Here is a 27,146-nt window from a genome sequence, read left to right as displayed (position 1 = left end):
ATGTGTTTGTTCAAGTTCCTCAATATCGCCCATTCGTTTCTTCAAATAGGTTACTTATCGAATGCTGAACATTAACGACCCAGAGGCACTCAAGGCGCATAGGCACAGTCGTCGTCCTGCATCTGTGCTGATTGTCCATGCGCGTCTCATGCACGGTGGATTAGAGGGTCGCATAGAGGCAGTTTGCGTTTAGCTGAAAAAAAATATGTCAACGCGGAAGTATCATACTGGCAAGCGGAGCCTCAACATCTAATTTGCTACCCAGTATTCCAGGTGCTTGATGATGATGATGTGTGGTGTTTTGTGGCGTAAAGGCCAGGTTTGGCCAAAGAGCGCCATGACAAGTGGTAATGCTGACGATGTATTATGGAAAAGATGTGACTTGGCTGTAAAGTGGCCTAAAATAGTCGCTGTAAAGTGCGTAAAATCTACTTGCTCTAAAATTATGGCCATCACAAATGACGAATACTATGAACATTAAAATCCATCGTAAAAAAATGACGCAGAAAAGGAAATATATGAGATGGTAAAAATACCTGGAGCACTGTTGCCTCGCCGGAGCCCTTGAAACACAAGGGCACGTGCTATACGAAAGAACTATCACAGCGCCATCCTCTGAAGAGAGGAGACGCTACGAACATGTGGGGCTAACAACATGCAACACATCTTTCATATAACTTACCACTGCGTTGGTGTCAAATAGCGGTTCTGGGCCGAGTAACGTTACTGGATGAAGGGGAATGTGCTGCCGGTATGCTAGGGGAAAATGTTTCTTTCTTTCAGATTCGGCTTTCCGGCACTCCAGGAGGACGTGTAGGACGGTAAGCCTCTCCTTGCATCTACCGCAGGTTGGAGGGTCATTTCCGGTTAGCAGAAAATTATGGGTGCCGAATGTGTGTCCTATTCTGAGACGACAGAATAGGACATCTGTTCGGCGTGATCTTGTTACAGAGGGCCAGAATCCTAACTTTGGCTTTATCACGTGGAGCTTATTATTTGTTTCCGCGTCCCATAGGCGTTGCCAGTGGTTCCGTAGTTTCCTCCGTAAGATGGGCTTCAGATCTGTGACAGGAACTGCCGCGGTGGGATTAGCAGAATGCGATGCAACTGACGTGGCCATCTGGTCCGCCAGAACATTACCTTCGATGCCCCTATGACCTGGCACCCAGCATATGATGACATGCTGGTTACCTATATACGTTTTAGATAGAACGGAATAGAGTTCATTTATTACCGGATTTTTGTGGTTAGAGAATGACATCAAGGCCTTCACAACACTAAGGGAGTCCGTATATATAACTGATTTCTGGAGTTTTGATTTATTTATATGCTTTACGACCGACAGCAGTGCGTAGGCCTCAGCCGTAAAGATACTAGTTTCCGGATGCAGTACATCGCTTTCCGAGAAGGACGGACCGAGGGCTGCATAGGACACCCCGTCTTGCGACGTTGATGCGTCTGTGTAGAACTCCGTGCAGGAGTATTTGTGCTAAAGTTCCCGGAAATACATGTGGATTTCAATCTCTGGAGCCTGTTTTGTAACTTGCATGAAAGATATATCGCATTGTATGAGCTGCCACTCCCAAGGAGGTAGCAGCTTGGCTGGATGCATTAGGCGAAGCTCAAGGAGTGGAACATGCATTTCATGACTAAGCTCCCTCGCACGCACTGAGAAAGGCTGTCTTACGGAGGGACGATTATGAAAGGGTGGAGCACATGTCATCTCGTTAACGGTATTATTGCACGGATGTTCAGGATTAGAGAGGACTATCAGAAAATATGTTTGGCTGATGTATGTTCTCTGGAGATGAAGTGACCACTCATTCGATTCTGCATATAAACTTTCAACGGGACTTGTCCTGAAAGCGCCCGTGGCTAAGCGGATACCTAGATGGTGAACAGGATCTAGCATCATTAGCGCACTTGGGGCGGCAGAATGATAGATCACGGCGCCATAATCTAATGGAGACCGAATCAAGCTCTTATAAAGATACATTAAGCACTTCCTGTCACTACCCCACGTAGTCTGGGATAGAAGTTTCATTAGGTTCATTGTTTTCAGACATTTTTCTTTAAGCTGTTTAATGTGGGGGACGAAAGTTAGTCTATAGTCAAGTATAATACCTTGAAATCTGTGCTCTTTGTTTACAGGTTTCTGTTGTCCACATAGTTCTAAGCAAGGATCTGGGATCAGGCCTCTTTTTCTTGTAAAAGGAACACAAGAACTTTTTTTAGCATTGATCTTAAATCCATTTTTGTCTGCCCACATTGACACTTTGCTCAAGCCATGCTGTACCTGTCTCTCGCAGACTGCGAGGTTACAAGATTTGAAAGCTATTTGAATGTCGTCCACGTAGACAGAGTAAAAGACGGCCGGCGGTAATGCAGCGCGAAGCGTTCACGATAAAGAGCGTGCAGATGAGCACGCCTCCTTGGGGTATACCAGTTCCTTGTGTAAAAGGACGTGAGAGGACATTGCCGACTTTTACCCGGTGGGTACGAGTGGACAAATAGTTTTCTATTAGGATTAGCATATTACCATGGATGCCCATTTCTGACAGGTCTCTCCAGATTCCGTAGCGCCACGTTGTGTCGTGTGCCTTCTCCATATCGAGGAATAGGGATAGGAAAAACTGTTTGTGTACAAATGCGTCACGGATGTTTCCTTCAATTCGTACAAGGTGATCAGTTGTGGAGCGCCCTTCCCTGAAGCCACACTGATAGGGATGAAGCATTCTTCTCTGTTCAAGGAAATGAATGAGTCGCCGATTAATCATTTTTTCCAATACCTTACAAAGGCAACTTGTGAGGGCTATCGGGCGGTAACTTGCCACTGAAGAAGGGTCTTTGCCTTGTTTAAAAACAGGGACGACAATGGCTTCTTTCCATGCTGTTGGAAGGTATCCCACAGCCCAGGTTATGTTGAAGAGTGCGAGTAGTGTAACGTGGGTGCCAGTGTGCAAGTTTTTTATCATTTCATACATGATTCTGCCAGATCCCGGTGCAGCTGCTCTTGCATGCACTCAAGGCACCTCTCAACTCGGCAATGCTTATGGGACGGTTGTATGGTTCCTTTTGTCGAGATTTTCTGATGAGTGGCTTACATTCTTCTCTTTGTTTGAATTTGAGAAAGGATTGTGAATAATTTGTTGAGCTTGACACTCTCTCAACATGCTCCCCAAGTGAGTCTGCCTGGTCTTGCAGGGTATCGCCTTGTGTGTTTACCAATGGGAGTGAATATGTTTGTCGCCCTCTTATCCTATTAACCTTATTCCAGACTTCGGCCTCATATGTATAAGAGTTGATGCCCGATAAAACCTTTTGCCAACTCTCTCTTCTGGCCTGTCGGCGTGTTCTCCTGCCTTGGGACTTTATTTTCTTAAAGTTAACAAGATTCTCCGCAGTGGGAGAGGCGCATAGCAACCCCCACGCTTTGTTCTATTTCTTTCTAGCGATCTTACATTCGTCGTTCCAACACGGGACACGCCGTTTACACGCCAAGCCATTTACTTCCGATATGCATTTAGATGCGGCATCTATTATGAACGCTGGGAAATACTCCACAGCAGCATCAATTTCTAACGAAGACATGTCAGCCCATGAGATACTAGTGAGAGCTCGGAATTTCTCCCAGTCAGCTGTACTGATCTTCCACCTAGGAGCGTGTGGTGTATATTCGTTTTCTGTACGTGTTCTTAGCAGTATGGGAAAGTGGTCACTTCCGTAAGGATTCTTGATAACTTCCCATTCGAGTTCGGGCAGTATACACCGGGAAACTAGGCTGAGGTCAATTGAAGAAAATGTTCTGTTTGCGAGAGAACAATATGTGGGTGCCTTCTTATTCAGCAGGCACGCACCAGAAGAGAGAAGGAACTGTTCAACAAGACGACCTCGCGTATCTGTACGATGGTCACCCTACAGGTAGTTATGTGCATTGAAATTGCCAAGAACAACATAGGGTTCTGGCAATTCATCTCTAAAGGACTGAAATTCATGTTTGCTTAGTTTGTAATGGGGGGTATACAAAGCGAACAAATAGTGATAAGTTTGTTTAGCAGAACAACTCGAACCGCCACTGCCTCAAGGGCCGTTCGTAGATGTAACCGTTGACACGCTATGGTTTTTTGAATTACAATTGCAACACCGCCCGATGATGCGACATCATCATCGCGATCTTTGCGAAAGGTAACATATAGTAGAAGAAAGTTTGTGTATTTTGATTTTAAGTGTGTTTCCTGTAAACACAGCACTCTTGGATTGTGTTTATGGATGAGTTCTTGCACATCATCAGGATTCCTAGGAAGACCTCTGACATTCCATTGAATGATTTGTGTATCCATATTAAAGAAAATTGGTGCTGTGTTTACGGAAACGGAAGTGATGCTTTAGGTTAAAGAGCTCTTTCGAGGCTCTGTAATCGGGGTTCTGCCCTTTCTGGAGCGTTCGAGGGAGCCTCGCCGCTCCTTAGGCGCTTGGTGCGCCTTGAGGATAGGTGTAGTGTCCATTGCCTCTTGTGAGGCGCAGACACGTGCTCCTGCGACCGAGAATTTACCAGCGAGGGTCCTGCCTTGGAGGGCAAGACCCCTGCGCCCACCAGCCCGGAGGTCGATGGGACTCCCTGGGGGATTAGGCTGCGCCGGCTGTTGCCAGCGCTGGAAGGGGTAGGGGAGGTTGGGGCAGCCTCAGCTGCCTCCCCCTTCGGGGTCGGTGGCCCCGTCTGGTGGGTTGACGGAGCAGCGCTAGCTGCAACCTCCGCGGGGACAGATGGCGTAACTGCCGACTCGCTGGTTGTGGGTCGGACAGCCACCGGTGGCCGTTGTGTCGCTGCCCCCTGACGCGTCACCCAGCATCGGCTTAAGCCCCCGGATCCTCTTTTCCCCAGACACGGCTAAGCCGCGCACAGCTACACGCGGGAGGGTCCAACCCTCGTGTGCTTGGGTACATGGTGTCGCAACACACCAATCGCCTGCTGTCGGAGACGCCCCTGCGGGGTATTCGAGGTGCTTCTCAGATCAGGTCTTATTCAAGGAATCAATTGCAGACCTGTCAAAACTTTTTCCGTGAATATAACCCTGCATGTCTTCCAGAACAAAAAATAGGTGGGGTCAGATGCATCTATTACTTGCGAAACTATAGATTCAAGAAATAATTGGAAGCTTACTGCGGAAAATTACAGCGATATCATCAGACTAAAAACGCAGGGCTTTTAGTGCCAGAATCACAATTAAGCTCTGCGGCACGCCCTAGTGTGGGACTCTGAAATAATTTGGATCACCAGGGGTTTTTTAACGTGCACCTGAATCTAAGCAGAAGCGTGTTTTCGCACATTGCCCCCAGTAAAAGAAAGAAACAGACAAAAAGCCAGGATGATAAAATGAAAGCTCGTCTTGTACAAGAGACAATTGTTCCTTCTGTCCTGTTCCCTTTCTCTTGCTTCTTACATGCGCTGCAAATATTCAAAATCTTCCTGCAAACACTTTGTGTAAACGGCACTATTGCTGCTTGATCATTTGGTTGCACGAAAAACAATCGCGACTGCGGGATTGCCGACCAATACTTGCGCCAATGCAAATTATTTGTAGTTAGGCAGCGCTACGTTATGAAGCTTCTCGATTCTTCTTTTTATTGCGCTAACAATCGTCGGAGCTCTTTAGACAACGCACATTGCCGAAACTTCTGCAAATCCTAGGGCGAGTCGTAACTGTCGGCTAACCTAGTCGGTCATTCTGTACAGTGATTCACGCGTATCTGAGCTTGAATGCAAAAAGAGGGTTGTCACTGCGGCTCGTGTAAAGCTCAATGTTGGCCTTCGCCAGGTGGCGCTAGATGGCAATCATCGTGACTGTTAGTTTAGCAGGGCCGCAATGGTATGAATTTCCGAATCTTACCGCTCCCTGAATAAGCCATAAAGTGAACCAGCCTGCTTTCATAAAGAATACCTCAACAACCATGCAGGTGAAAGCGTACCGGCAAAGCGAAGCCCCGCTGTCGCATGCATGTAAACAAAGCTTGTGCTTATGGCGTCAAAACAATTTTTTTTCTTCAATTCAACAAATGGAGCATGTGCCAACAGGAGGACACGCAGTTGACGCGGGGCGGATGAGAACGTCCCAAAGCACAAGCGGGCGCTTACTGGCGCACGTCTTGTAGGTTCAAACCGCCATCACTCGTGAGTCACGGCAAACGCAAGAAGCCTGGGCCGCGTACCGGCACGCGTATGTGTTGTTTGGCCTTTAGACGGCGCATTTATCCGTGTTTGAGGAATGGAGGGGCATCAAACCTCGACAGACTCGGCCTCCTTCTTAAAATAATGAACCATTGGTTATATACATATTCGGAGAAAAAGCTCAGTGCCGTGCAAAGCCCGGAAACCAACCGCTATCGACATGTGTCACAGCTAACTGTCGTCGTTAGCTTCGTCCGCTGCCGTAGTAGCCCGGCCGTTGCGCGGAGCGTCCATGTAGCGTTCCCGAAGCGGACAATAAAATGACCACGAGCGGCACACTTCGAAGAGCAATGGTCGGAGTCCTGGCGGGTGCAGCATGCTTATAGCCAGTACTTTCTCACCTCGCCCCCCCCCCCCCCGGTAGAGGGATGCACGCATCGTCCAAGGTCACTGCGTGTCTCCTGTCGAGGTGTGTGTCAAATTGTATGTGGAATCTGCATGACATTATATTGAGTGGTCCGCTGAGTGTCTAGATTACATATTCTTCCGTTCCCGTCTGGGCTACTAGAATGCGCTGTACTTGCACGATGAGCAACCTTCAATTCTACATGCTTGCAAGCCTATCCGTGACTACTTTCCCTGTCCCCTTGACCAATCAGCCTTCACAGCTCCTGTGGTAACTTAGGTTGCGTAAAAAAGCATATAATGTCGAATTTTCTGAGGAAGTAATTTCTTTTGCAGGAAGTAAATTATTTGCTCTAATAGAGGTCACTAGATCAGTCAAATGAAGTCAATACAATAAGTCGTACTGTTCCGAGCTATGAATGTATCAATTTAACAGATTTTTCTCGAAATTGGGACTCTTAAGGAACGCTACTCTACTAAAGTTTCTAATGGGCGTTATAAAATATTGCGGATTCCTGCGTATTTTAGGGCAAAGTTGTGCAGCGTATAACAGCGGAACAACTTTTATGTGATGTTTCTTTTTCTCCTGACCCCGTTTTTATTCTCATCCGATAACTTTGAAAATGCGGCACACGAGTAAACCCTTCTCAGAAAAAATTATTTGCGATAACTGTTCTCTGCAAGAGAAGAAATAACAATACGCTTTTTAAAAAAGAAAAGCCGAGATAGACGATGCACATTTCTAGGGCATTTGGTGTGCGATGACCCAAGTGCGACAAATTCCCATTCTCAAGCGGCATCATCTTCTACTACGCTGCAAAAGAAATTTATTTGTGCGAACATGCAATAGCAACCTTGAAATGGAAGTGAACTTTGCAGAGTTCAAAAAGAGAAGGCAGGAAATAGTGGAGAAGGAAGGCAGGGAGGTTAACCAGTGTAGCCTAACCGGTTTGCTACCCTACACATGGGAGCGTGCAGAGTTCAAAAAATAGAGAACCGGAAGCAGCCGCGTAAATGTCCTGAAGCCGCCTGTATCGGAAAAGTAAAATTGTACCCTAGTAAGGTATTACTTTCCTCCATGATTGCAATGTTATACACGTCCTGTTTCTGCCTTGTAGGCTGCAGTGTGCGCGTGTGTGTCAGTACTATAACTGCAACATAGTTCGCTCTGTAACGTGCTAGAAAGCGACCTGGCCACGGAGAAAACAAGTCTAAAACTCTAAAGCCAGTAAAATATTAGGTCGAAAGCTGAAGCCAGTTTTGACCACTACCATGAGCAGGAATAACAGCCAAATCGGTTTTCATTTCTTTTCTCCGCTTTTTATAACGAACGGGAAGCTTTCTGATTTCAATCCCAGGGGGCGTGGTAGCAAGCAAGCCTTTTCCTCCATAAAAGGAACCGCCTCGTTGCTGACGCACCTGCTCGCCAACAAAGTGTGCGTCTGCAGAAAAACTGCTCTACGTTGGAACCAGCTGCAGCTATTGTCGACCTACTAATGAACGCTGTCCCAATGCCCAATATGTGTGGCAAAGTTGCACTCATCACTGGTATGTGATTTCTCAATTTACAAAATGCCCTTTCTTGTCTGAGCAGGTCCTACTACTCCGACTATTTTTAACGATATAGTTCGATATCTAACGATATATAAAGCCTTCGTGGGCATAACTGAATGAGAATATTCTATCATTCAGTATTTGGTGACTATAAAAGAAGTGTGCTAAGCCGGAAATGGAGAGATTGCGAAATCAATTTGATGGGGGTGCTCAAGACTGACGAACACGCCACAGCTGTGCGCAAGCGTAGACTGGCATAATTTACATACGAGCAGCGCTTCCTCTTGTGTGTGTTCTGGAATACAACATTTGCTAAATTTGCCATCGCGCTTTTTTGGTTGGTAAAGAGAGCTCTTTAGGTGGGCATAATTATACGCAGACACAACCGATCGCTATGCACGCCATCATAACTATGCTCCGTCACGAGATATTAAAAGATAGTACGGCATGCCTACCTGTACATGTCGAATAAACGTCACTCCTCATTTTGTAATCATGAAGACCAGCTACGGGGGCAAGATATTGGCCAATAAACCACAACTCATCTGTGCGCCACGTGCTGTGACGGCAGCCTGAAAATTTGCTTGCTCAATTTCTGCTTTACTCAGGGTGTTTTAAATAAGACGCATCAACTTCAAGAAAGCCTGTACACGATATGTGATAGCAATGATGTATTTTGACTGCACAGTTAGTCATCTGCTTTTTGTTATATTCAGCGAAGCTTATGCTGCTCAGTGGTAAAAAGACGATGTGCGTTGCACTCAATTGTGAACTTGTGATCTCATTATTAAATATTTCGCCGATTTCATTGCATAACTCTAGCTTTTGTGACGTAAATGTCGTGAAACTCCGAATAAAACGCATAATACCTCAAAATTTGCTGCACGATTTTCTGCCAGCCTAAAGCTACACTATTTTGCAGGAACAAACATTGCATGACACACAAAAATTCGACGCAGATAGAAGCAGTGCAGATAAAGTTAACAATAAATAAAATGGTGACCCCGACATAATATCCACGATCTAGGTCGCCATTACCAGCCACAACCTAGCACTCTTTAAATTTTAAAAACGTCGCGCTCCCTCTGTGAGCAGGCACAAGTGTCATAGCACTATGTCCTATAGCCGTGCCACGTGAGCATGCAATTCAATAAATGTTATGCGAAGGATGTCGTATTTAATCGGTGTCACCGTTGCTTATAGCTGAATATTAAATGTCTGTGTAGCGTGTAGCGGCACCAATTTGCTCGGAGCACGTTTGAGGACGCAAGCGACAACGCAGTATGCGAGTGTCTCGTCACGTGATACTTATTTAGCCCAAGTGGACTTATTTCAAGTTCGCGAAATAAAACTCTCAACACGAATATTCAAGGTCGGCGAATCCGTACAGGTGCTTCTCAAGACCCGGTCGCCGTGTCTTGGAAGAAACGTTGCGTTGAATAGGACATTCAAAAAAAAGTTTTATAGATATCTGTTAAAAAATGCCCTTATAGCGAGGCACAAGGCCAAAAATGGAAATCGGGCACAGACATGAGTACTTACTCGCCCAGTTTGAGACTATTATTCAATCATATTCACCTACTTTTAACCGAGCTCACCACAACATATCGCACTATCCGTCTAAAACGAAGGGGAATGCAATTGCATCGAATGCGTTTGCTTAGCGATTAGGTACTTTTTAACGACTTAACACACATACCAAGAGCGCTCCTTTCTGCACCATGCTGTGGTGCATCTTTTTGTGTACTCTTCTTCCATGTAAATATGTTCCAAAGGAAAATATGACAGTACTGCTACTCCTACCTATACTTCTGGCACACTTTATGTTTCAGAACGACTTTGACTGCTCTTTTCCTTCGCTCGGATCACAGGTGCATCTTCTGGAATCGGCAAGGCAACGGCTGCGCACTTCGTCAGCCTTGGCTGCCGCTCTCTTTCGATCACTGCGAGGAACGCGACCGCACTTGACGAGGTGGCAGCACAGTGCATGCGCAACAGCGATCGCGGAGTGGAAGTAGGTTGCTGATTCATTATGAAGGCATCCTGGTTCACTTTATTGCTAAGTAAGTGTGTGGTAATTATCGCAAGTACAAGCCATCGTCCTGCTGCTAAAGTGAAGAGGCGATGATTGCCGTCAAGGGCAATCTGCCGAAGGCCAAAATTGAGCTTTACATGAGGCAGGGTGACAACCCTCTTTCGACCTTCATTCTTAGATACGCGTGAAGTACTCTCTAGAATGAGCGACTACGTTCACCGAGAATTACGACTCGCGCTAAGATTAGTGGCAATTTCAGGCAGTTTGCGTTTTACAAAGTGTTCGGACAATTCTCTGTGCAATAAGAATAGAAACCCAGAAGCTACGTAATGTTGCGCTGCCTAACTACACGTCCTTCGTAGTGGCGAACGAATGGGTCTGCAATCCCGGGATCGTCGTTGTTTCTCTCGCAAATGATCAAGCCGCGATAGTGCATTTTATTAAAGTGTTTTCAGGAAGGCATTGCACATTTGCAGCACGTATAACAAGAGAAAGGAAACAGGACAGCAGTCTTATGTTCACACCAGTGTTCCTTTTGTCTTGCTGCCTCTTTGTTGTTTGTGAAATCACTGTAATCATTCCATAGTAAGCATCCAGAGGCCCTATAACGTAAAACTATTCCAATGTTTTTTTATACCTATCTTCTGACGTCAAATTCGCGAGACAGCCGACGCATGCATCGGGCGGTCATCCGCAGGGTTCTCTGAACAGACCAATCAAACTCCCTCTTAGTTTATAGGAGGTCGCTTTTCCTTGCTTTGAGAACGAACCCAATTGCTTACGTTGAGCGGTTTTTCGTTTGTAATTGGCTGCCAGGAGGTGAGGAGCACGCTCAAATGAAAAAGGTGTCAATGGGGCCGAGTCAGCGCACTGAAAATAGATAGCCGGACAGAGGAAGGCGCCGGCATCTGCGATTGATCCACTTTCCCCTACTTAGCTTGTGGTGGCTGGTCAAAAATCGCGGCGGCATAAAACGGAAACTAAAGAAAGCCGCTAAAACGGATCCTCATTAAATAAGAGTTGGCAGAACGAGGTCGCAAACGTGCCAGTAGTGCTCGAAAACGTTACACGGCCAGGCAAAAGAGTTTTCTTCTACACAAATAAACCCATGCTCTCCGGCAGGTGCGTGTAGCCAGTGCCTGCTAGCCAGGCAGGTGCGTGTAGCCACCTTTTATTCCTTTCGGAACGGGGCAGCCTGCGGCTATTCAAAAGACAATTCAGTTTTGTTCGGCATATTAATGCATCTTTAACGCATGCACGTCACGTTGACGTGTTGCGTTCTTGTGGTTTTCTGACGTCACGCGATAGGCAGGTGAAGTAGGTGCAGCGCGAAAGTTTTTCACCAATAGCCGAGGGCTAACGGCGAAAAGGCGTCGAATCAGAAATGACTATTTTGTTTTTGTTCGGTGAAATCATGCATAATCAGTGTGTACGCGTCATATAAGATGGGGCGCTATCCCAGTTTCCGTGACGTTGCGTAATAGACACGTGAAATGAGGTTGGCCCAAAAAAGTTTTTGACCAATCGTGGAGGGCTGATTGCAGAATGGGAACAGAAACTTTTGGAATAGTTTTACGTTATAGCGCCCCAGCATGCAATTTTTCTTCCATGATTTCATGAATCAGTTTTTGAAACACCTATAACGCGCGCGAGTAATCAATGCATCTCAGGACTACCTATCTATTCTTCTTCAGGAACAGATGTAGGGTTACTTTACCTGAATACCAATTCGACATAGCTGCGATTCATTCGTAGGAGATCCAGGAGCACGTGGAACACGTAGTGGTGAATCAGTTGTTCAGTCTTCGTATGTAGATAGCATACGTCCCCAATGGCGAAATATTTTCCGCTAAACCGAAACTGCCTCTGTGATTTCTCTTGTAATTGTTCAATAAACACGGGTCAAGGTGTTGTGACCACTCACCACGGCAACATAAGCCGTTAGCAGCATGCGGCCATCCACCAACGCGTTCACACTTTTACCAGTGTATCCCGAAGAAACAATCTGCTCGTGAATTATCCGTGTGCGTGGCACCATCATTTATAGTGTCCACGGTAGGAAACTGCCTCCAGTCTATCGTTCAAGCGTAACTGTGTATATTACCCTGGGTGTCCTTCAATGGTATTGCTGCGTCAGACCGTTCTCCCATGGTTTGTCGACGGAAACAGCCAGTAAAAATAGAGTATCGTACGCTTGATGGCCGGGCGGATGTTTCACAGCTGTTGAGACTGGAGTAATGCAGAATATCAGCACATAGCACTTGCAAAATAATCCGGAGTAAAGGTACCTCCTGAAACTATATGTGTACGCCAATGAACGTGTCACATAAGCTTTGAAAATGAATAACCAGAAGGAGCCCACAAATAATTTTTCTGCTACGCCATTGTAATGCGATGATGGACCAGAAATCGCGGAATTTTGAAAACGAGATAGAGTGCAGAACGTAAATGCTCATCACTTTCCTCGTTTTTGCTGAATGCAATAGTTGTATTTATCCTACTGTAGGGCCCACCGACGCCTCACCGCGGGGTGCTTTGATTAACGCTCTGAGCAGGCTGCGAAGGAAGAAAATAATTAAGTTGGGTGGCGCATGCTTGCACTGCAAGTACGGCTCACTCTAGTGCGTTTCCAGTCCATTTTCGAAGGCATCACCTTCACTAAGAAACTGCCGATAGAAGGAGTTATCCGTTTTCTTGAACTCAAGCTCCTCCTCAGCAGCAGCCACATCTGCTGGGAATACGCCCCCCGCTGCAAGAAGCACCTGCTTCCCTGCACGTCGAGTCGTCGGACATGTTCAGCGTGTCGTTGCACTAGGAGCCCTCAAGTATTCCCTTACCCTCTCCTGCCATCATCAAACTCACCGAAGTTTTAGCAGCGAAGTCCAGCGCCTTAGAGCAAGCGACTACCCGGAAGACCTATTTTGTTCACTGGCAGAAGTTCCTGTTCAAGAAATCAGATCCGCCAGGGATAAGGCACCGCCTGAAATCGACAAATGAAAACTAGCTATTATCCCATAAGTGCATCACGTTTCCCACGGGAACAAAATATCAGCCGGGTGTCCAGGCAGTTCGTGTTGTCTTCTCAGCCCTCAATAAGCTCGGCTCCTTATGCATAAAAGTGAACGCCACTCAATCCCACAACGGCGCATTCTGTAAGAATCACACCTCTCGCCCTATGCAGCGCAGAAAGGAAGCTGTCTACGAAATCTCCACCACATGTGGAAAAAAACCTATTTGGAGCAGACCGGACGGTGTCTAAACGACCGGTTGCGACAACATGCTTAGAGTCAAAGCAAGAATGGTAGCAATCTCGCCATCCACTGTGCCAATTGCTGCTGCCAAGCCGGTGCTTCAAGACGCAAAGGTTCTGCGTCGATACCGAAACGGTCGAACACGTGAAATCTTTGAAACATTTGCGATGTTGCGCAAAGGCCCGATTTGCGTCAACTCCCCTTCATGAAGCCTCCTCACCAACAAGGAATACAGATATCTGCTTGACTAATTATTACATTTTTATTCGTTTTTACCTCCAGACCCATGTACGACTGGATATTTAACCCCCCTAATCGCCACCCCTCGTTCCCCCTACCTTTCGCCCTCTTTTATCAAGCTACATATTTCCCTACGCACAATAAAACACCGTTGGCCGTCAACGCCCGTCCAGTGTTTCTCCCGTCTGCCCGGGTTTCAACGCTGTTTTTCTACCATGGATTCATACCAACGAGCTTGCGTCCAGACCCTTTCAAGCCACCGTTCTGGTAGCCTGCACCGCTGGTTGCCGCAGCTGCCGCTCCGCTGCTTTTCCTTGGTATTGCAGCTTCTTTAATCAATTATTTTGCAAGGAGTCATCTGTACATGTGTATATTGCTGATGATGGTTTAACACTTCAAAATTTTACCTTTGTTGTTCTCACTTCTGTTAGCAATTTCTCGACCATCGAAGAACTTCCGCTCTTGTTCAAGAACTGGTATCATTATTGTAGGATTAAAATCAAAGATTACTGGTTTTGTATTAGTAAATACAAATTTTGAGATTGTGCTCGCCTTTGCATGCACCGGAGCCTGATCAACAAACGAACCATATAAGAGCACCTTGGCGCATGAGCTAATATTCGCAACCACCATTTGTATCATGCTGCAAAATGGTACTTTGCATGTCGGCAGGCTAGAATAATTTAACAAAGTGACATAATTCAGTGACTGGAAACATATGTCTTCTTTAGGTACTCGTGACCACGTGTGACATTTGGAATACGGAAGCCATTTCTGCCATTATCAAACATACAGCAGAACACTTCGGGAGAATCGATATTGTGGTGAGTTTTGTTTCATCCGTAAAAATGAATGCCGGCTCGCCTTTCCTTTGTTTTTCAGGAACAGTACTGTCATAGGTGGCCTCGCAGCCAAAATTTCACGAAGTTCTTAGTTTAGCAGTAAGGAGGTATGGAATGCCATGACGACGCACCTTACTAGAACAGGTAACAGTAAATCTGAGTGAAAAAGAAAAACTGTATTTAGCGTTTGATATGGGGTTGTGAAAGTTTTTACGACCATTGATCGCTGAGCGCTTAATGCCTGTTTTGCGTGTAGCGGTGGCAGTAATATGCATTTCACAAGGTTCCACATTTCCCCATTGCACAGGAGAAATATATGCTCTAACGTCTAGCTATGATAATGAAAACATAGAACAGTTCTCAAGGACACTGAATCGCCAATGAGAGAGAGAGAGAGATAAAACTTTGTTATGTCCTTGATGGGGTTCAGGGGTGGCGGGGGTCGGGAGACTAACCCCCAATCCCCCCTTCCTCAGACGGCGGCCAGTCCTTGCTTTCTGGCGGCGTCTTCGGCCATCCGGACGGCCCAGAGCTGCTCCTCTGGGTCCAAGCTGAGCAGCAATGTCTCCCACTGCTCGGCCGTAGTTATGCGTGTGTTAGTGTGGGAGGTGTTGGTGGGTGAGGCTTTGGTGCATTGCCAGATAATATGATCGAGGTCAGCGCGGGCCTCGCACGCTTTGCAGAGTGGAGAGTATGCATCGGGGTACATGCGGTTGTAAAGCACGGGGTTCGGAAAGGTTCGTGTCTGAAGGAGTCGCCAAGTGGTAGATTGAGACTTATTCAGTGTTTTGTGTGCTGGGGGGTAGCGTAACCGCTCCCTGCGGTAGTGCAGGAGAATTTCTCTCAACGTGACCATTCGGTACCGCGCGTGACCGCGATGCAGAACAGAGGGCTGGTCGGGATCGGAAGACGCAGGAGAAGGATGACGAGCCCGGTGTGCGAGAAAAACGTTCAAACTGAGAATTTTGAAGCTATGGATGAGTTCAATGCCAAAGTGGGGAAAGAAACAGGCTTAAGGGCAGGTAATTGGCAACGGCAGCATCGATTCCTTCGATATTAGAGAAGGTGCGTGGGTACAATTTGCGATAATAAAGGACACCAAATGACAAATACCTTCTGAGGAAAGTGCAATAAGAGGAAGGGGACCTGAAAAAGCGCTAACGGGGAGACAAGAAATTGACTACATTTCACGTTCTGCACCGGCACCAGCATAGTGCACGATGTAAAAGTGTTAATTAGTGTAAGGGCCGAAACCATGGGTTAGTGAGGTGAATTATTGTTTTGAATTAACGAGAAAAAGGAAAACAGGTGAAGAAGGAGGCCAGCCTAGAAGAACTATCTAAAAGTACGTAAATTCAGAGTAGTGCTCGAAAATAAACATACGGCATTAGAATAAAAGCGTAATGATAACGTAGCGAAAATGAAGACCGCGCTTGGGCAGATCTTAAATGTGTCTATGGGTGTGAGAGGTAAGGCCCCAATGAATCTACAAGGAAATTCTCCCAAGCAACAAACGACGTAATTAGGAAACGGAAACTCATGGAAGCCTGCAACTCAAGAAACCATATGTCAAAACTGATAAACAGGAAAACAGTTTGTGCTGGCCGAAATTATCACGCGGGAATTATTACGGAACCATTAGAAAAGAAAACGTTGCCATAAAATTAGTGAGAAGGAAACTTGGCAGTGAAGGGTAAGCACGCGAAATTCATCAGAAATTTCGCTCAAATAGTAAAGGCAGGAAACTACTTCTATACTGAGTTGTACTGTAACCAGAGTAACCACGGAACCTTCATTGAAAGTCGTGACGAACAGGATATAGAACCTCGATATGTAAGGGTTGATCCACAAATAAGGCTCCCAAAGAGCTCCATCCACACGGGAAGGTGCGAGGCGAAATCGGGCAACACTGGTGCGTGCGGCTGTTCCCCCCCTCTCGATTCCCCCTGGCTGCGCTTCGCTGCGCCGTGTATTATTGGTTCAGCAGCCGTCCAATATGAATATGGGGGTTCCCATTGTTGATCCCGCCAATTGCGAGGCTCGTTCAGTAAATCGATTTTCGCACGTGAAAGGAACTCTACCCGTGAATTATTCATGTGTGTGGCACCATCATGTTTATTGTCCGCAGTAGGAAACTGCCTTCAGTACATGATTGCATGCAGCATACAGAGGTGTAGGTGTATGGCGGCAAGTGCATGTCCGTTCAAAACGTCGGAAAATGGTGCAGGGAGTGTAGCGCCGGTCGGAAGGAAGTCCACGATGTAGAACGGAGCGGAAGACCATCAATTTGGGAGGCGATTATCGAGATGGTCCAACGCGAAGCGCTTCGAAACAAGAGTATCACCGTCCGTGAACTTGTTGCTCAGATTCCTGGGAGTGCTTACGGTACAGTGGAAATAGCTTTGACTGAAAAATCGGGGTATCACAAGTGTTGTGATCACAAGTGTTGTGATGACAGCGGCTATTGACATCAGACCACAAGGAGATATGTCTTGACTGTGCTCGCCAGTTTCTGCAAAAGGGTCAAGAAAATAAGAAAGGATTGTTTCACTCCATTGTTAGGGGCGACGAAACGTGGTTGTTTCATTCAGTGCTCAAATGAAACAAAAATCCAAACAGTGGTGTCAACCAGTGTCACCAGTTGCAAAGAAGTTCAAACAAACTCCTTCTGCTGGCAAAGTCATGGCCAGTGTTTTCGGGACCGTAAGGGGATACTACTCATCGATATCATGGAACGTAGGATAGCAATCAGCTCGGACAGTTATTATGCAAAATTAACAAAACTGAGGCGAGCTATCCAGAACCGCCGCCAAGGACGACGGGCGGCCGGTATAACGCTGCTTCACGACCACGACCGACCTCACGTCTCCCCTCAAAGTCAGGAACTTTTGAGAAACTTTGGGTGGACTGCCATGTCCCACCCACCGTACAGTCCAGACATCGCGCCCAATGATTATCACTTGTTCCCCAAGTTAAAGGAACAATTGAGTGGCTAACGCTTCCGGAGCCAAGATGAAGTCAAAGAAGAGGTTAAACGCTTCCTCGACAGCTTGTCGGCGGAGTTCTACGACATTGGGATACAGAAATTGGAGCACCGGCTATAGAAATGCGTAGGAAAAGGTAGCGATTACGTAGAATAATAGAGCAAAGTTTCATCCTTCCAATTATTTAAATTTCTATGGGAATAAACAATCTTGTTGATTTCCAAAATTGATGAGAATTTCTGGATGAACCCTTAACTAGTAATCAGGTCAGAAGAGTTTTGCAAGACAGGCATCGAAGGAAAGCGGGAGAAAATATAGCCACTGGGATAAGAGTAGCCAAAAGGAATAGGAAATTGTATTTACAAGATATATACAGATTTAGATGGCTGCAGGCAAGATAGCACAACAACACGAGCGCTAGTCTGATCGTTGTCTTCAACCTCTTTCTGGGGCATTCTTCCATGCTGGGCAGGTAGCATGCTTCCGTGCGCGGGAATAGCGCCTGACATAGAACCCCAGCCGGTGAGAGCGCCGTCTCGGCGCTTAAGGATAAGTAGGATCATGTCCGGCAACATAAGGCTTAAGCCAGGAGACGCGCACGATATCAGTGGAGGACGCGACAGATGATCGACTGTCCAATTAAGCGATCTCGGACGTGACGTCAGTGATCTGGCTTAGGACCTTATAAGGCCCGGAGTAGGGGGAAAGAAGCTTGGACGGCAAGCCAACGTGGCGGCAAGGTGGCCAGAGAAGTACCAAATAGGCCGAAGAGTAATTAACGGCTCTGTCATGGCGATCATAGTGGGCCTTCTGGGACGACAGCTGGGATGCATAAAGACGATCTCTTGCAACCTGGCGAGCCGTTGCAGCCCGAGAAGCTGCATCGCGGGCGTAGTCTGTAACAGGGTGCACAGGTGATGGTAAAAGAGTCTCCAAGGGCAATGTGGCATTGTGTCCAAACAAGAGATAAAAGGGGGGAAAGCCAGCGGTGTCATGGCTTCACGAGTTGTAGGCAAATGTCACATAAGGCAAGGTGCTGTTCCAATAATGGTGGTCTGGAAAGCGTACATGGAGAGCAGTGTAGTCAGTATGCGGTTGAGGCGCTCGGTAAGCTCATTGGTTTGCGGATGGTAGGCATTGGTTGACTTGTCACCTATGGAACACGAACGAAAAATGTCGTCGAAGACTTGGGATAAAAATGAGCGACCATGGTCGGTCAGCAGCTGTCGAGGAGCGCCGTGGTGAAGAACAACGTTGTAAAGCAGAAGTTCCGCAACATCAGCGGCAAAGCTTGTCGGCAGTGCCCGCGCGATAGCGTATCGTGTCGCGTAGTCCATAGATACGGCAATCCCCTTCTTCCTAGTCAGACATGTTGGGAATGGCCCGATGTGATCAAGGCCGACGCGGTTGAACCGGGCACCGGGAATGTCTATGGGCTGAAGAGGACTAGCTGGAGACAAGAATGGATGCTTGTGGCGCTGGCAGGACTCACAAGCAGCAATGTATCGACGCACAGAATGGTGGAGGCCCGGTCAGAAGAACCAGCGCCGAACGCGATCGTACGTGCATGTTGCTCCGAGATGTCCAGCGGCTCGGGCGTCTTGAAGCTGTTCAAGAACTGTGGAACGGAGTGTTTCGGGAACAACCGGTAGAAGCACTGGGCCATTGGAGCTGGTGTTGCGTCTGTATAAGATTCCGTCACGAAGCACGGATAATTGTTTGGACGGGGCTATGATGAGAGCGTAGACGGTGGGTAATTGACTGCAAAGTGGCCTCGAGGAGACGATCGCAGCGTATGTCGGTTAAATTGGATATCGCGAAGGCACTGGCGTTTTAATCGTGCTCTGACAATGTCAGGAGAATCCACGCGATGACGGGATAGGCAGTCCGCATGTAGGTGCAGTCTGCCAGACTTCTAAGTGACGTCAAAGCTGTATTCTTGCAGTTTCAGTGCCCAGCGACCAAGTCGTCCAGTGGTATCTTTGAGGGAAGACAACCAGCAAAGCGCATGGTGGTCTGTGGTCACCGAAGAGGTCCGGCCGCACAAGTATGGTCGATGCTTGCCGACAGTCCAGACTAGTGCGCGACACTAGCGCTCGTTGATCGAAAATTTGCACTCTGAAGAGGAATGAAGGCGACTGGCACAGGCGATAACGCGGTCTCGTCCTTGTTACTGCTTGGCGAGAACAGCCCCGATATCATGTCCACTGGCGTCGCTGCGAAGTTCAGTGGGGACCAACGGGTCAAATTGGGCCAATATGGGTTGTGAGGTAAGTAAAGTCGTGAGCGTGCGAAAGGCAGTGGCCCGTTCAGGACGCCCCAAAAAGACTTTCCGTCTTCAAAAGTCGCGTGAGTGGACGGGCAATGTCGGCGGTGTTCTTGCCAAAACGTCGAAAATAGGAGCACAAGCCAACAAAGCTCGGTACGTGTTTAGTGGAACGTAGCATTGAAATGTGTTTGAGAACGCGAATTTTTTCTGGGTCAGGTTGCACGCCTTCAGCACTTACAAGGTGGCCAAGCACAGTGATTTCGCGGCGGCCAAAACGGCATTTGGCAGAGTTGACCTGAAGGCCTGCTTGCCGAAAACTTCAAGAACTCCCGACAAGCGGCTATCGTAGCTTATATATGTCGGTGAGAAGACGATGACATCGTCAAGGTAACGAAGGCATGTTGACCATTTGTATCCACGAAGGAGGGAGTCCATGATCCTTTCAAATGTGGCTGGGGCATTACACAGTCCAAATGGCAATTCCCTAAACTGGTAAAGTCAATCGGGCGTAAAAAAATGTGGTCTTTTCACAGTTTTGGTCATCGGCGGATATCTGCCAGCGTCCTGACCTCAGGTTGATAGAAGAGAAGTAGGCAGAGCCGTGTAGATGTTGAGAGCATCATCGATTCGCGGCAGAAGGCAGACGTCCTCTCGCATTTATTGGTTTAAGTGGCGATAGTTACGCAGAAGTGCCGGCTGCCATCTTTCTTCTTGACTAGGATGACCGGTGATGCCCATGGACTGCATGAAGGTTCAATGAGGTCTTTGGTGAGCATCTTGTCGACTTCACGTTGTATCACTTCTTGCTCGGCATAGGACATGGGATAAAGACGTCGTCTGATTGGGCTGGCGTCCCCAGTATGGATCTTATGAGCGACCACAGATGTCTGTCCCAAAGGATGGCCATTAAAGCCAAAGATGTCGGGTAGGACTTCAATATGCGCTGAAAGCAGGAAGGACGTCAGACGCTACCATCTTGTCAATATCACCGTCGACGAGATTGTGCGAGGAAGGGGAAGGGGCAGAGGACCAGGAAGTGTCTGTGACGAATGCAGAACCGGCACACTCATCGTTAGGAGAGATGTGGGCTAGAGTCATGCCGCGTGGGATATGTTGCGTGCATCAGCTAAAGTTCAATGTGGGTAGAGACGTTTGAGTATCCGTTACTCTATTAAGGGTATCAGGAAGAGTGACGTTTTTGGCAAATAAGACGTCAACGATCGGGTTCAAGAGGTAATCACCATATGGAGTGGGAGAAAAAGATCGGAAGTTCACATCTATAACGGCTTGAGGAGGTAGACGTACGTAATTCACTGAGCACAAACGCGGTTGCCGTGCAGTAGGAGCGCCATGGTAGCCCGATAGGTCAAGCTGAAGCAAGCCGGTTACACAGTCAATGAGGGCAGAATGGGCAGACAGAAAATCCATACCGAGGATGAGTTCACTGAAGGATTTCTCAGGCACGGCAAGTAGTACGCTTGTGGGTCGGTCAGCAACACTTATTCGAGCGGAGCACATCCCTAGCACTGGAAACGTCCGCCATCGGCGACACGAATAAACGGTACTGTGGGTGGTGTTAGGACCTTCTTATGGCAGCGACAAAGCTCCGAATTCATCACTGATATGTGAGCCCCACACTCTTAAAAAAAAGGTAGTCGCAAGCGACTCTTTTCGGGGTGTATCTGCTCGTCGCACATATGATGACCTTTTGGGTGGTAACCCGTACTCTCTTGAAAATACAGTGCAGGCGACTCCCTCACAGTACCGGTGACTCTCTCCCGCAAGACCTACTGAGGTGTATGTATTACTCCCAAAGCAGGAGTTGATGCGAGTACCTCAGTGGTCCATGCAAGTACCCCTTGGTAGTCAGAGATACCCCTTTGGAATGGCAACAATGACCCTTCCTAGGGTAGTCATCTGAAGACTCACAATGGTGGTGTACATGACTACCATGGCAAGAGTTGGTTAAACTACCTTTTGGGTGGTAACACGTACTCTCTTGGAGACACAGTGTGGTCGACTCCCTCAGTACCGGTGACTCTCCCGCAAGAACTACTGAGGTGTATGTATTACCCCCAAAGCAGGAGTTGATGTGACTACCTCAGTGGTCCATGCAAGTACCCCTTGGTAGTCAGTGGTACCCTTTGGAATGGCAACAATGACCCTTCCTAGGGTAGTCATTTGAAGACTCACAATGGTGGTGTACATGATTACCATCACAAGAGTTGGTGAAACTACCTCCTGGTACTTAACCAGACCCCTTGCAGCAACTGCTGTGACCTCTGCCTGGGTAGTGAATAGACTATCTCTACACTAAGATGGAAGCTCACAACATAATAGATTTTAGTTTGCATGTGCAACAAATGCGTAGTTATTCAGCCACCATTATATGTTATGATAAACTGCAATACTATAAAAAACTAAAAAAACACTGAGCACATAACACTACATTGAGTGAAACACCAAGAGCAAATATTTCGCTACTATCACTGTATTAACCTCAAATGCATCAATGGACTATACCTGGCAAAAACAGAAGACAACAGTCTGATTTGCTAAATTGGAATCAATGGCCAACCTTGAGAAACATTATGCTTCAGTTTACAAAGCATACTAAACAGCTGCAATATGTCCAAACTTATGAGGTAATTTAGCATTTCAGGCATTTGAAAAAGGATTTAATCCTTTGCCATGACAAAGGACTCATTTATTTCAATATGCCATGGAGGCATACATGGACAGAGGAATTAAATTTCAATATTGATATTAAGCGACAAATTTACATCTCACCAAATCAAAGCAATCATACAGCATTGATGCTAATGGAAGAAAAGAAATATGCCTAAAGGCCAGATAAATGCAAAACCGGACATTATAAATAGCGCCAGTTCAATATCCTCGTGGTGCCGGCATAGTAAGTACATCCCATAATGTTTCAAAAGTGCAACTTCTTGGCCGTCATTTCATCCAATTTGTCAAAAAAGACTATTGTCTCACCTCCAAAATGTTTCCATTAGCACTGCCTCCATGTTTGCATCAAATGCTGCCTACTCCGGTTAAGATCTGAAAGAACAGCACAACTGTTAAAACTTTGTAAACATTTTATTCAATAAGAACATGAACACATTACAGTAACCTTTAGCAAGAGCACATATAGTAATCACAAGGAACACTTATTTCTTATAAGCAGAGAATCCAGTTTACAGCAGGAAGAGAGGAGCCAGAGAATAGCTATAACGCATCCGTAGATGTTCTCTTTGAACGAACCATAAATGGCCTTGCCATCAGGGCATATCACAAGCCCACACACGTGGATACACAATAGGCAGAACATATTTAAATAAGTATAAGAATATATGTATAAGTTCATTTTCCAGATTCAACTGGAGGGTAGGTTTTTGGCAAAAAGCTGCCTGCACAGCTTGACCGTCCAGAAAACCCCTACAAGCAGTAGCACAAGAGTGGTGCAGGAAATCTTCAACAGACACACATAGAATAGTCACATTCAATAAAGAGAAACATTCACTATTTATGCATACAGAGTTTATTAATCTTTGCACAAAATTTGAACAGTAAAATCGAAACGCTGAAATGGTCACGCATATGTTCAGAAATACTAAAAGTAATAACCAAGCAAACATGCAGCATCTACTAGCAAAGAAATAAAATCACATTTCAACAAAATATTTCCGCAGCTCAGCTTTGGTATACCCTTTTGTATGTTTATAGGTGTTTAGAACATGGGGCAGGTTATAAGACAACATTTGAAATTTATAATTAGCGCAAAAACATGGTATATTCCATGTATTAATAGGTCTTATGTGTATGTTAGCACGACACATGTCCAAAGATGCCAGAGTAGAATGAAAATTGGCAGTGGATGCCATTGAGAAATAAATTTTTTTTAACAACTTAAAGTTATACAAGTGATTGATGCGGACAGTGTTATGTGCTTCAAAAGCACACTTGGAGGTAGTTGTATTGTCAACATTAGCGATTATTCGAACAATTTCTTTTTGCAATACGAGAACATTATTTATGTTTGTTTTGGTCATTGTGGCCCATACTAAACTGCACATGTACATTGTACATGGCTTCACTTTGCTGTAAGTAATTTGAGACAACAGCTGTCTTCCAATAATGGGGCTCACTGCTGTGAATTTATAGCATAATGCCCTCCAATGTCACATTTTCACATGAAATCTACAGAATGTTTCTATTATACATGTATGAAATGCAAGCTGTGATTCTATAGGGGAATGGCACTGAGCTAATGCCTACTAAACAATCTGCGTAAGTGTGAATGACAGCATCATTAACAAGACTACCCTGCTGCTTTGCAAGGAGTCGCTCCATCTCAGTAACATCAAAAGCGGGTTGCGCTCATCACGGAGATGAGACAAAGTTCCAAATAAGGGCCAGAATTATGTAGTATTGTTTATTGATCAAATAATGCTCACTATGTTCTGTCAAGTTAAAAATGCCACAGAAAACAGCTAATTATAATGGCCGCCGGCAACTTAGTGCTGTGACATACCACGTCTAGCGACTGCCTCATAACACATTATCCTTATGTAATACGCTAATGGCACTTTCCTTTTGCAGCAAGCAGTTAAAGTATTAAAGTACTGCAATGCACTTGCAAAGCAGTTATTTCTCCATAGTGGAATCAAGACCACATAATAAAAAGTACACCACAGGTACAGCATAGAAGTGTATTCTGCAGTACTGTATAAGTGCTGAAACTTCCTTCTTGGTACTGCTGAGTGATTTTCATGCTGCCTAGTTCCTGTTTCATGGTCTCACAAAGATTATGGAATGATCAACACATTGTGACTAGAGTCGCTAAAGTTATGCATTCACATTCATTGGAACCACTTTATTTGTTTAACCCTTTAATGTGCACGCATATAAATACAAAAGAAATTATTTTATACCTAAATGCAAAAGACATTGAGAATAAGCATAATCGACGAAAATAAAGGATATTTTTTAGAAACTCCTTTAGTAGTATGGGGGAAGAAGTGGGCTTCTCCCCAAGCGACATATGGCTGCGTTTGGAATCTGTACAGAGAGCTCTTTGCATTGTGTGTCTGAGGTCACTACAGCAGATCTTGCATTGGCTTGTTCCTCTGACCGTGCTTTCCAAAGAAAATGAGTCCCATGTCCTTTTTTTCCCATCCTGTGTTCCTGCTCTAAACCGACAAATGACACTTGCTGCCATTCAGTGTTGGCTCAATACATTTAACAAGAAACTTCTTACTCAATGCCAAAAAATCAGCAAGAAAAATTTATATTTTTTGGTATGCTGTATGCAGAACTCATCAATGAAGGGTTAAAACAACTGAAGTGTCAGAGCAGCATAGCCACACACTTTTCACTACATCTTAGTATGTATATCAATATACATTACAGTACGAATGCTGTATTAGTAGTCTATAAATGCATCTACCACTACATCTTGAACTAATGTTTCACTCTAGGTTCAAGGTGGCGATGCGATATGATATTTTGCTTCTTTGATCACCTACAAAATCTATGACAGCATTGCAGATATAGTTGCTATAGCTGGATTGCATGTTTGCATTTGTTAAAGAAAAAATGTAAATGAAATGAACAAGTACATCGAGAGAAGCAACTTAATGTTTCAACTAAGCCACATAACAAAGAAGGAGAGTCAGTTTATCTAGTGAAATATGCATGCAAACTTGCAGCTGATCACCCGTCTTCAAAATCCAGATTTTGAGCATGTGTCACAATTTCGCTTGCCTTTCTTGCTTTCACTTCTGCATCGACTTCAGGGCATCCTGGTGGCATTCACTTTCGCATGTTTTTGTACTTGTTTCTTGGGCACATATACCATGAGAACTGGAATGAAATGAAAGAAATTGACTTTACATACCTAATCAACAGTTCAATGACTTCCAGTTTTCAGGTTTTTAAAGAAACTGCAAACACAGCACAGTTAAACATGGAGTTGCCCTAACCTTAGCTTGCTTTTTGCACTGTTTCCTTCATGTTCCAAAATGTACCAAGTGAGCTATTTTAGCACACCTTCCAACACAATATCTGAGAATTACTTTCAGTATTGGTGTTGGTCAAAACTTTAATGCATGAAAATGGCTACAGGTACAAAAATGTATTATTTAACCAAATACATATTTAGCTGAGCATGTAATTAATTTTACAAGAGGTGGCCATATGCATGCCAGATGCAGAGGTGCTGCTGATATCTTCATATTCAGTTGAGCTGCAAAGCTTTAAAACCACCACATCTCTACTCAATCACAAGCACACAGACCTGAACAGCTGCAAGCAAGGATGGCCATAAACTTTACAAAGTAGTAAGAAAGGCTTTGGCAGCATGCTTAATGTAAAAAAAAATTATGGGGTTTTATGCGCCAAAACCACGATCTGATTAAGGAGCATGACGTAGTGGGGCACTCCGGAAATTCGGATCACCTGGAGTTCTTTAACGTACACCTAAATCTAAGTACACAGGTGTTTTTGCATTATGCCCCCATTGAAATGCGGCTGCCTTGGCCAGGATACGCTTAACATCTAAAAGTGCAAAAGAAATAATAAAAAGTTATAAGAAAATGCTATTACATGGCCAAGGTGCAATGTGTCCCTCAGAGCTGGGTACTTGTTTACGAGGCTCCTTGCAGCAACATTGCACAATTTATTTGGGTACCTGATGTTTAAAAAAGCATGCATCAACCTTCGACATCAAACAATACACAAAAAACAATATGCAACATTTCCATGAAATAATATCAAACAGTTGAACTGTGAGTCATCAGATGGGAGAATTTAAGTAAACTGCACCATGAAAGCATTAGGTACGTGACAAGACCGAGGTTAGAGAATTGATCAGATGGATTTGACACAGGACAGGGGTAACATTTAATCCTTTTGTCCTGCAACAGCCAAGATAAACGGATAATCATGACCAGAGTTCACAAACTCTTAAAATACTTTCACCAAACAAGATGTTATAAAAGGTTTTAATTAATATTTCAAATTAGCTTATTACTGAAACATGCACACAAGGGAAAATTAGCCATGAATACAAACTTGAAGGAGCATCTCCTATAAGAATTTACAAGGGCAGCTTATTAAGCTAGTTGTTGATCCATTATCGTGAGTGTTCAGTGCAAAGGTTAAACGAGGACATAGACACAAGCACTGACTACCAATGGAGGTTTTATTGCTGAATACACACAATAGTGATACAGCTATCTGAAAAATAACTACTAAAAAGAACAAAGCAGACCATCAAGAGGCACACGAAGAAATGTAGAGTTGCGTAAAAAATGCTGGCCGTAGGTTTGACTTCCCAGAAACTTGAGCTCTCTTTCAGATAAGGCAATGGATGGCTTGTTGATGCATGCACTCGG

General features: G+C 45.4%; 1 protein-coding gene across 2 annotated transcripts in view; it reads left to right on the top strand.

Moving 5' to 3' along the window:
- Positions 1–8,001: 8,001 nt before the first annotated feature.
- Positions 8,002–27,146, top strand: part of LOC142576561 (3-oxoacyl-[acyl-carrier-protein] reductase FabG-like) — a 61,714-nt gene continuing 42,569 nt past the window's right edge. Inside the window, exons 1-3 of one of the 2 annotated variants that reach the window (XM_075686734.1) lie at positions 8,002–8,119; positions 9,997–10,139; positions 14,383–14,475. In XM_075686734.1, coding sequence (XP_075542849.1) covers positions 8,068–8,119; positions 9,997–10,139; positions 14,383–14,475 — 288 coding nt within the window. In that variant the 5' untranslated portion in view covers positions 8,002–8,067. Of the gene's footprint in view, positions 8,120–9,957; positions 10,140–14,382; positions 14,476–27,146 lie in introns of both variants that reach the window. The other variant, XM_075686735.1, reaches the window with a different exon arrangement.

The sequence above is a fragment of the Dermacentor variabilis genome, chromosome 3 (assembly GCF_050947875.1).
Source record: "Dermacentor variabilis isolate Ectoservices chromosome 3, ASM5094787v1, whole genome shotgun sequence".
Taxonomy (NCBI): Eukaryota; Metazoa; Arthropoda; class Arachnida; order Ixodida; family Ixodidae; genus Dermacentor; species Dermacentor variabilis.
The sequence above is the reverse complement of the archived record's forward strand: the minus strand, read 5'-3'. Positions and strand labels throughout refer to the sequence as shown.